Below are 12,114 nucleotides of genomic sequence, written 5' to 3' on the forward strand. Positions count from 1 at the left end.
TTTGTGTAATTGGTTATGTGTAAATTAAATATATTGTATGGAAAAAATGTATAATAATATGCAATAACTTATATTAATTTATTATGAATTTAAGACAACACAAAACATAGAAAATAGAATTACTCTTTCATAATAAAATTATAATTATAAAATTAAAAGAAACATAGGTAATAGAAAAATAAAATACGAAAGAAACAAATTATAAGGAAACAAATAAAAAACTGATAAAACCAAAATGCCGTGAAAAGGGTCTTTAGAACTCCTGGTTTGCAATCCTATAGAGAAACATAAATAAGAATTAATTTACGAAACTAAACATACCTACTTACCAAATTTACTAAATGAATTGATATACCTCTTTCTGAAAGCATCGATTTCTGGAATCTCAAAACACAAATGATCGCATTGTCACCACGTCCTTGAATAGCATCACTTACATCAGTAGCAAAGTTACCCCACAACACCATTAAAAGCCGTTCGTCCCTACCATAAGTTATAATTGATCAAATCTTATCATACTTTAAATCATGACATATGAATAACTAAGAAAATATAAAGATTTGTCATACTTTTCATTACGAAGCTCCACAGTCAGTTTATGAGTTTCTTTCCCATTAGCTGATACTACTTCAATTGGGGTCAATCAACAATCTGACCAATTACATCTGAAACATAAAAGCTATGAGTTATAATCCATAAAAACAAAAACGCGTATTAGCAAGAAATCACTAAGTTAGATAACTTACCAACCAAATAGTCCGTAGAGAGTGTACCATCTAGAATGTCCATGTAGTTGACTGGTTCAAAACCGGTTAGGGCTTCGGGCAAATCGTCACAACTTTTCACACGTGTTATCCACAGAAAACCAATTATGTATGGATGTATGGTTGTCCGGTATGAACCGTAAGAGGGGTTGAGTGAAAAGTTTAGGAGAATCTTTGAACTTCCTTGTGTCAGGAATGAATCAAATTGATGAGCCAGATCTTTTTTCACAGAAGTGTTAATCTTAACACCCTATAAAAAATCAAATAATAAACTTTAAGACAATGACACATGAAGCCAACACAATGTTAATAACATGAAAATTATAGGATTCTTACGTTAGAATCGATTAGCACCATCTCAATGGTTAAGCCACCTGCTGCAGAATACTGCTTCCACAAACTTATGATCTTGACCCTTATCTTCCACATAGTCTTGAACGGTTTTAAATCAGAGACAGCAGTTATAGCAGCCATCGTAGAAGAATGAGGGAAGAGTAGTTAGGTTTTGTGTGATTGAGATGAGTAACAATGGTTGGGGACATGTGTTTTATATAAGTTCCAAACCCTAATGCTTCTAACTTAGTTTCACCGTTAAAATCTTATTGATTATCAAATATTTTTGCCTTGGCCAGCACAATAAGATTTAATTATATTGACATAAAGTGGTTCTCTACATTGATTATGATATATTCTTTGCCTTGCGCAAAAATTTCTTAATTGGTTATCTATATTGATTTCAATTAACTTTCCAATTCAGAACCGATCGGTTCGGTTCGGTTAACCAAAAACCATAAGTTCCATACCGAAGTAATAACTTTCATGTAGGCAGAGAACAGTTCTCTGGACACTCTTGACGTACAGGTCTTTCTTCTCACCAGGAACGAAGTTGGGACCCATAATCTTGACCTTCGTACCATTAGAGACCTTACCAGAAAAGACTCGACCAATTTGGACTGCAAATATTCATAAAATTCCTTCTCACCAAACTTCATCTGGACACCAAGCTTCTGTAACATAGGCCACAACTTGTCTTTCTGGTCGTTCATGCAAGTGGCAATAATTTTACTTCTTTTTTTCTACGTGACTCTCATGATGAACTGGACAAACACACGCTTGCAAAAAACTGTAAAACAGAAGAAAATAATGGACTCTTCTATCTCCTCTTTTCTTATCTCATCTCCTTTGTAACCATGTGAAAAACAAAGTACGTCAAAGATGGAGAATTGAGATTGATTGGCTTCTCTCTGTGACAGAGTACGTCAATGGAGAAGTGAGAAGAAGAAAGTAATAGTTTCGATCACAGTTTGTGATGACAGTGTCATACTGATCATCGAGGGGACCTTCATACAAGTTCTCAATACGGTACCTCTGAGCAGTGTGGGGGAGACGGAAGGTGGAAGATCATCATGTCAAGTAGTGCAGTACTTGCAGGGAGCCATGTCTGCATGACACGCTTCATCAAAGGTTTACCCATGAGCTTCTTCTCATCAGACTTCATCTAGATATGGTGGATTCTGTAACATAGGCTACAACTTGTCTTTCTGCTCGTTCATGCAAGTGACAATAATTTGCTTGTTGGGTTCATAACAGAAATTCGCAAACCCGCACTTGCAAGTACCAGTAACGATGATACATACACAAGTCACAGAAACAGCTCTTGTCCAATTCACGTGAAAAATCAGAAGCAAAAGGTTTTTTCCAATTCAGATAAAAAAAATCAAAAAAAAGAAATATATTAGCCAGAATTCATCTCCAGCCGACACATGGCAATACTTGTGTGAAAGCATTTACTCCAGTGCATCCTTTTAATATATATATAAGGGATTTTCTAATAGCGAAAATGGACAAAGATCTTGAAAATCTACAACTGATATAAATTGTCCATAATTGGTAGGCTAGTGGATACCTAAATATATTGAAACACATTGAGGAAAAAACATTTGGAGGAATAATTTCTTTTTTAAACGTACTATACAGTTTTTTTTTGAAGTTTGATAGTTCAAATGTAAACTAACAGAATAAAGAGCAAAGAAAGTACAATGAGATCAATATAATATTGAGTGTTTCAGAAAAAAAGATCAATATTGAGTCCCAAATCAATACGCAATTAAGCAAACATAATTAATATGGTACTGCACGTAGTGGATGGAGATGAGTTTTTAGTATTTCATCTAATATATCTCTGACTCTGATTATGCAGGATAAAATTCACTAAAAGATGTGATCGAGACGTTACAATGCTAGTTGCAAATTCGCTGAGGAGAAAATAATATCTAAATTTTATTGAATGATTTACTTCTTTATCATTTAACAAATAAATGTTATTGGTCTAAATCTAATCATCATGTATGACATTGATATTAACTCACGAAAGCAGACAATGGAGAGATTATAGTTTCAATTAACCTACTGAAAAATTCAATTAGATTTATCAAAAAAAAAAAAAAAATTCAATTAGTTTAGCTAGCGTGAGTTCGTCATGCATGATTTTTTTCAGTTAACCCAAAGTAAAACTATCTTCAAATGATCAATTGAATTGCATGTGTTCCACTTTTGTTCTGCCTAATTTAGATATTAATTGATTTTTTTTCTACGCGAGCCTAACTCGTTTATTTCGTCTGAAATCGCAACCCTTCGAAATTGACCACTCCACTAAAAGAGTCTGAAAAAGTCAAATATTTTTCTTAGAAGACCTAATTTTTCAAAAACTTGTTCGTTGACATATGCATCATTCTCTCGTGTATAAATACCATTCACGCCATTCATTACTCTTCATCCAAATATATTAATACACATACAAACACACGCAACACATCTTCCGATAAAAAAAACTTTGTTTACTTTTTTTTATCTAGCTCCTTTGATTCTTGAAAGTCGACGACAAAATAAGAAGAATGAATACATTCAAGATATCTTATTTCGTTGTGGTACTCATAATGGTCATGGCCATTGCTATAACACTTAGCGAACCGCTAAGGGTTGAGGCGAACCACCGAAACAGATATGGTCAGTTGATAGCCGCTACACGAGGGAAAAAAGGTGGGAACCGTACAAGTGCGATGACGTGTGATAAAAGCCCTAAAGTATGTCGTCTCAAAGGCAGTCCAGGTCGTGATTGTTGTCGTAAGAGGTGTGTCAACTTAAGGACCAACAAACTGAACTGCGGAAGATGTGGAAAAAGCTGTCAATACTCAGAAATTTGTTGCAATGGATACTGTGTAAACCCGATGTTTGATAAGAGACATTGTGGAGGTTGCTTTAAGAAGTGCAACAAAGGGAGATCGTGTGCATATGGGATGTGCAGCTATGCTTGAAGAAACAATGTGGGTATAATGGTTACAGAGAAAGGGAAGTTTAATTTGTTGGTTTAGATTGGTTTAGTTACATTCATATTACAATCTTAAATAGGGTGTTTTTCAAAACCAACCCATATTTTTAAGTCAAATCCAAAACCAACCCCTTTTTTTTTGTTCATACTATTCATCAATAAAATTTCCATACTATCCTTATGTTTTTGAATTATTCACAAAATTGCCATTTTTATTTGTTTTTTTATTAATTTCGAAATTAACAAAAAACCAAATACACCCTAACCATTTCTTCTTATTTACAAAAATGCCATCATCATCTATTTTTCCAACCACCATGAACCACCATTTTTGAGCTCTAAAGCTCTAGAATTCAATTTTCAACCACTTTTTTTCTCATTCTAACCCAAAAAACTTCATTTCCTCTCATTTCCTCTACATTTCCATCTAAAAAACTCTCATAACTATCATTTTCATAATCACAAACTTCATATTTTCGAGTTTCTTCATTAGTGAATCGTTAAAGATGCTTCTTTTTGCTCATATTTGGAGTTTGGACGGTTGAAAAGGTTGGAAACGAGCTTTACACATGAAAAAGGTAACTATTTACATGGTTTTCGTTCTTTTTTCAGATCTGTGTCGCGACGGTAGACTGTTTTGTATGTCTACGCCTCCGTGGAGACTTACGATGCAGTCTATTTGTCAACGCACGGGTTAGTTTTGCAATTGACCAGACAAATTTTTTTTCTAACGCAGACTTCCCCAGTAGTCTCCGTCTTTACCTTTGACAACAAAAATAAAACTTTCGGTAGACTTACTAAGACGTCTACCTAAAAGAGGTTAGTTTTTCATTTGACCAAACTTTTGACTTTTCAAAATAGACTTCAACGGAACTCTACAGAATGTAGACTGCCACCGAAGTCTATAAAAGGTCAGTTTTGCATTTGACCAAAACTTTGACTTCGTGGAATAGGTTAGTTTTGTGTTTGACCAAAAAGTTTAAAAAGCAATCAAAAATTTATTAAATTGTAGACTTCATATGCAGTCTTCTTATCTTAAAAAAAAATGTAGACTGCGTATAAAGTCTACTTTTTTATTTTGGTCAAATGCAAAACCAACCCGTCGGATTTGAGAGTAGACTTCACAAGAAGTCTACACACCCGTAGACGTTCATTTCAATCTACTGATTTGAAGTCAAACTTGGTCAATTGCAAAACTAACCTCTTTCAAAAAAATTCAAACATGTAGACTGCATATGAAGTCTAGTTCTGAAAGTCAAATCTTGGATGAATTCTGGTCAATTACAAAAAGTAACCTTTTTAAATTGTAGACCGAAAAGAAAGTCTACATGTACAAAATCACAACTTTTATTCAACTATAGAAAGCAACCCGTAAAATGGTCAATTGCAAAAACCAACCCAAAGAGTAGACCTATTTGACAGTCTACGTCTGTAAACTGAAAAGAACGTCCACATCTTCAGAGACTGAATATTAAGTTTGCATAGAAAAATTTATAAAAATGTGAATTTGTGTATTATTCATTAAATTTTTTCTAGATTTTTTGTTTGACAGTGTGTGTTAGTTAATCCTAATGGGTTTGAGTGATTTTGAAAAGAATTTTTTTTTATAATTATGAAGGTATAATTCATTTGATTTGACAATGTTGTTAGCTAATAATTGTAGACGTATTTGTAAGTCTTCGTTTATAGTTTTGCTAGTAAGGCTGAGCTTGTTTCAAAGCTGAAGTCGGTGACTGTGGAATATAAATTTACATTCTCAGCATATAAGACAACGAAAACTCTGTATGTGGCTAAGTGTCGTGTTCAAGGATGTGGTTGAAAACTTAGAGCGAGTGTGAAGCATGGGCCAAAGACATTTTAGATGACAAAATATTCGAAAAGGATGAAGAATCGGAAAGGTTGAAGAATGTTCATTATGCATGATGGCAGTACACATGGTAAACTTCTTGAAATGACACAAGAAAATTATGATCTGGACAACAAAATTGAGAAGATGGTGCTAACCTATTTCTTACCAAACATCATTTAAAACAAATGACTCCGAATAGGAAAATACTCATCTTATGCATGTCACGAATAATCGACAAGTACGGAACTTGATCGAATTATCTAAGACACACTTTGTACGCCTTTGTGTATCAAGCCTGCGCCAAATACACTAAAAATTTTTGGATTGACTATATGTTAGATAATAAGTGTAGACGTTTTTGTAAATCTACAAATGTTGACTGCAGTTGAAGTCTACGTCGTAAATTCTATTAAAAGTGTATTTGTGTATTATTCATCATATTTTTTCATGATTTAGTTATTTTACAGTGTATGTTAGTAAAATTTTAATGGTCTTGGATGAATTTCACAATTTAATGTGTTATAATTATACACTTGATACTTATTGCAAATTGTTTTGATTAGTGTTATTTTTGAAAATTTTTGGGAAAATTTTGTATAGATTTTCTTCTTCTCACATGTGTGTTAGTTATTATTTTAGCTTATGGTGGTTTTACTTGTTTGGTTGGTTAGATCTTGTGAAAAAATTGATATCTAACAAAAAATTAATAATATCATACAAGTGAAAACAACTAAAAATGAATACAATGTTTATAGATTATGCATTAAAAAATTATTTAAAAATTAATATTTTATTATGAAAGTTATTACAGAGCAATATATTAAAAAGTATTCTTGAGTATGTTTGATTTTTCATAATCTTGATGCTTCAAATAAAGTCTTGGAAAAAGTACCTGCAAAATAAGATAGAGTTATGAGAAAAACATAAGATAAAAAATAAAATCATATTTTAGTAGACTTTTTATTAAGTCTACGTAAAGTTATTGTTTAGTAGACTTTAGTTGAAGTCTACACTAATGGAAAATTTTCATATCTAAAAGTGTGTATTTAGAAAATTTGAAAATACTTTGTTCTAGAAAATATTTCAAAAATGGTTTTTTGTCATCCTTGTAACAAATCAAAAAGATAATGTATGAATCTATAAATTTAGTTCATTATTAACACAAAATATCTTATAATGAATATATGGAAATCTTACATTTTTGGGAAGATGATTTGAAAACATTGGAAGAGAATACCTGCAAAATAAAATAAAATTATGAAAAATAAGATAAAAACTAAAATCATATTTGAGTAAACTTCTAATGAAATATGCTTAAAAGTCAAGGATAGTAGACTTCATTTGAAGTCTACCAGCCGTAAGTTTTAAGTAGATTTCAAATGAAGTCTACTCTATAAAAAAAAATAGATCTGAAAAATAAATACATTAAAAATATGAAATAAGTTTAAATCTAAAAAACTTTTAAAAATATGATTTAATAGACAAAATAGTTATAAATTAAAGACATATTAATATGAATTTTAATATGTAACTTTATTTGAATATAAATACTAGAACACATATTTTAAATCTATAGATGTAAACCTTACATTTCTAGGAGGAGAAGAAAACAACTATGGAAGAAAATACCTGCAAAATAAGATAAAATTATTAAAAAACATAGAAAAAAAATTAAAGTCATATTTTTGTAGACTTCCAATGAAGCCTGCTTAAACTTTGTGGTTTAGTAAACTTCATATGAAGTCTGCAAGCTTTAATAAACTTCTTTAGAAGTCTACACTGTCTAATAATTTTCAGATCTGAAAAAATTTATATATTTTGAAATGTGAAAATAATTTTAAATCTGAAAATACTTTACATAATAGAATTTATAAGGTAAACTAGTAGCAAATTAATGTAGAGAGCTTGATCTATAAATTTATTTGAATATAAACATGTAAATACATATTTTAAATCTATTAATCTAAAACTTACATTTTTAGAGGAGATGATGAAATCCATGAGTGATAATACCTACCAAAAAAAGATAATATTGTGAGAAATAAACATAAAAATACACATTTAAAATCTATAGATCTAAAACTTACATTTTTTAAAGGAGAAGATGAAAACCATGAATCATAATATCTAAAATGACAAGATAATATTGTGAGAAAGACTTGAGAAAATTTTAGAGAGAAAGAAGATAATGAGAGAGATTTAGAAACAATTGAGAGAATTTTAGAGAGAAGAGAGAAAGTTTTAGAGAGAAGGGAGAGAGTTTTAAAAACTTGTGCAGCCACTTTAGAGAGAGATTGTATAAATTTTGTTTATATAGGGAGACAAAAATGTAACTAGGTTAAAATTTACGATACTGTAGACTTCGTTTGAAGTCTACTAAAATTAAAATTTTGGAGTAGATCTTACCTTAACATAGTAGACCTTTTTGGAAGTCTACTATAATAATTTAATTATTGTTGTTTATTCTTTATTATTTTAATAATTTTAATATATGATTTATTAAATTTATTTTTTTATTTTTTAATAGTTATAGTATATGATTTCACTTTTTTATTCGTAAGGAACTTAACTTAGTTTAAATATAATGATTTTTTGTAAAACAAATTGAAAAATATAGACTGAAAAAGACGTCTTCAGATAAATAGACTTTATTGTAGGTCTACGAAACCCTAAACCACAAATCTCAAACCCTAAATGTTTTGCTTGATAATCAAAAAGTCTCATTTATACAAAATATAAACTACTAAACATTAATATGCAGATTTAAGTTAATAAAACAAAAAAAAAACAAAATCTAAAATCTAACCCTTTGAAATCAACTACTAAAAGACATAACATGTTAGAACCTTTTGTTTGTAAACTATGAACATAGTCTAACACATGATAACCAAATTAGTATATATTCTTCAAAATTGTTCGATTATATGAAATTTTAATTTATTTACTTCATATTATCCATTATATTGATGATTAGTTAAAAATATCACAATAATTATTTTTATACATTTTTAAAATTAAATTATTAGATCAAATTAGAGTGTAGACTACAAAACAAGTATATAAAGTAGACTTCGTAGGAAGTCTATATATATGTAGACTTCTTTTATTACGTGTAGACTTCCAAAGGATAGAAACGTAAAATACATTTCTGTTTTTTGTTTGGTCATAAGGGTTAAATAGTACTTTCACTACTCCTTTAGGTTGGTTTTGCATTTGACTGAAAGTGGGGTATACTTTTACATTTGACTTGAATATTTGGGTTGGTTTTAGCAAATGTCCCTCTTAAATATTATATATACTTTTACAAAACGTAAAATATTATATAGCTAGCTTAAATAAGGGTGGTCAACTTGTTACTAAAATTAGAAAGGGTCTTGTGAAAGTTTGTCATCATTGTTGTAATATTGTTTAATTTTTATATATAACATGTGTCATGTAACAAACCAGTGTATGCTTTTATGGTTAATCTAAAGTTTATTATGTTTATACTTTTATATGATGTAATGTATTTCATCTTAATTTATTAAAGTTTTGTAAATATTACTATAAATAAAGGTAACTTGTAAGTTTTATAAATAAGGTATGTTAATAATAAAATTAAAAAATATATTTGAAATATATTGTAATAAGTAAATATATTAAAATCTAAATTGTTATATTTTAAAAGTTAGATACATAGATTGGAGATTGTCTAACTAGGTATTGCCATTAAGTTATTACTGTGGATCTTGAACACAAGACTAAAGAAATAAATATAACTTCTCATGAATGAAAAATGAATAAATATGAGAACCACATTCATTTGTATGATTCTGTTGGGAGGCTAGAGAGCAGTCACAGCTCTAAAGAGAGCTATGGCAGTATGGCAGCAAACTACAATTCTAAAAGCAACCTGAAAGTATCCTCCACAATGTCTCTTAACAAAGGGAGACAGTTTGATAGTAATTGGAAATTTGTTTTATATTTTTTCTAACTTTTTCCATCTAAAAAAACAATTACAATTGTGATGTTTACTATTATTATTATAACAACATATTTTCAAAAGTATTGGTAGTTTTGATGGCTAATATGATGTTATAATATATTACTAAATCTGACAACGTGCATGAGTCTCATTTTCAAGTTTTATTAATTTTTAATTTATTTATTTTTATAAAATAGTAGCAGTCAAATTTTATCCAATCCAATGTTGTAATAGTGGATCTAATCTTTTGAGTTTTCATTTTTACGAAATAATCTTGATAGTTAATTAGGGTTTAGTTAGAAATTAATTTCGGTTCAGATCTACGTTTAGTTAAAGCTAGGTCTTAAGTACACATTCAATTAATCGAATCAAAAGGTACATGTGTGAAGATAAGTTAACAGAAACACATGTGTTAGGTAGCATAAGGATCACATTTATCTATCATTGCATTGTTGGGCAGCAGAAAATAGTCCCTAGCTACAATAAGTTTAGATCTAGCATCTAAAATGGAATACATAAACCAAGTTGGTGAATTTAGAAGAAAAAATATTTCAAACATAGTACACATTATTAGTAAATTAATTAAATCAGGACTTAATCACTATTGGTCCATCATGTTCGAATAAAATAAACTTTGGAGAACATGGTACACCTATATTTCTCATACTTATGACATCGCTTTAAATAATCATACATTTAAAAAGTCTATCATGATATAGTTCGAATGGAAAAAAGTGGCTCTATGAATAATATATAGAAACTCTCACTTCTAGCAAATCATTTCACTTCTAATTTTCCAACACAATGCAGATCCAAAATCTCTGTCTTCTTGCTCTTTTCGTAGCTATATTCAGCTACACCACATCCGCCGCTAGATTCAACTTCAACCACTTCGATGGCTCCAACCTAGTCTTCCTAGGAGACGCAGAGCTCGGCTCCACTGCCGATGGCTCGAGCCTCTCCGGAGCTCTTTCAATGACACGTGACACCTCCCGTTTCTCCCACGGCCAAGGTAAATACGCTAGTGAAATCCCTTTCAAACCCTCGAATTCTTCTTCTACTACTTACTCTTTCAAAACCTCCTTCACTTTCTCTATTTCTCCTCGCCGGAAAACAAACCCTGCTCCCGGCCACGGCCTCGCCTTCATCGTGGTCCCTACCATTGACAACGACGGCGCCGCCGGAAAAGGCTTCCTCGGTCTGTTAAACCAAACCAATAACGGAAACCCTAATAACCATGTCTTTGCTGTCGAGTTTGACGTTTTCCAAGACAAAGATCATGGAGACATTAATGATAACCATGTTGGTATTGACATTAACTCGGTTAAATCGACGGTTTCGGAGAAAGCCGGTTATTGGGTCCAGACAAGAACCGGGGAAGGAAAGAAAGTGTTGGAGTTTAAAGAACTGAAACTGAGCAGTGGTGATAAATACAAATCTTGGGTTGAGTATGATAACGTCACTAAACTTGTCACCGTTACCATCGCTCCAGCGTATCTTAGTAAACCGAAAAAGCCGTTGATCGAAACCCAGATCGACCTCTCCAAGGTTTTCCTTGGTAATATGTTCACCGGTTTTTCCGGTTCAATGGGCCGTGAAGTTGAGCGTCACGATATATGGACATGGAGGTTCGAGAACAACGCCCCCAAAGAAACTAAACCGGTCCAGTCCGGTTAGGACTCTTCTCATTTTGCTTTTGTTTCTTGTGTTTACCGGTTTTATCTTTCGAGTTGTAACCTTTTAATCGAATTAATGAATGTTTGACAAAAAAAAAAAAAAAAATCGAATTAATGAATAAAAAGCCAGAATTGTGGTTTTCGTCGCATGTTTCGAAATATTTCCATACAACATTGGTTTTCTTTCTGGATCTCTATATTACCATTATAGATTAATTAGTAAAACTTCTCACGTGAAAAGGAATCTTTCTTTTTTTGCTTTGTAAAATACATATCCGATCGATATCTAATGCATTGTAAAATATTTTTTTGAAAACTAGTTCATGTTTCATATGAAAAACAATATATTTATTTTGCTTGAAATATTTTCCACAAAAAATTGCAGTTGAAAAATTAACTTATTTACACCAGACAGTACTTATCAAACCTTTAGCAAAAAAAACGTGGTTACCAAAATGTCTTATCAAACCTAGTAAAAGTGGTTACCGCTAATTGTTGTCTTATTGAGCTGCCCGTAACACAATCATTTGTAT

General features: G+C 31.0%; 2 protein-coding genes across 2 annotated transcripts; both read left to right on the forward strand.

The window, feature by feature from the left end:
* The first annotated feature begins 2,515 nt into the window (after positions 1-2,515).
* LOC106435828 (stigma-specific STIG1-like protein 1) lies at positions 2,516-4,180 on the forward strand. Its single transcript, XM_048741813.1, has one exon. It carries the CDS (start codon positions 3,659-3,661, stop codon positions 4,076-4,078), a length of 420 nt encoding a protein of 139 aa, XP_048597770.1. The 5' UTR covers positions 2,516-3,658; the 3' UTR covers positions 4,079-4,180.
* A 5,066-nt stretch (positions 4,181-9,246) lies between these two features.
* Positions 9,247-11,648, forward strand: LOC125578602 (lectin-like protein At1g53080). Its single transcript, XM_048741814.1, has one exon. The coding sequence runs from the start codon at positions 10,710-10,712 to the stop codon at positions 11,580-11,582; it is 873 nt and encodes a 290-aa protein (XP_048597771.1). The 5' UTR covers positions 9,247-10,709; the 3' UTR covers positions 11,583-11,648.
* The last annotated feature ends 466 nt before the right edge of the window (positions 11,649-12,114 follow it).

This window comes from Brassica napus, chromosome A9 (genome assembly GCF_020379485.1).
Source record: "Brassica napus cultivar Da-Ae chromosome A9, Da-Ae, whole genome shotgun sequence".
NCBI lineage: Eukaryota > Viridiplantae > Streptophyta > Magnoliopsida > Brassicales > Brassicaceae > Brassica > Brassica napus.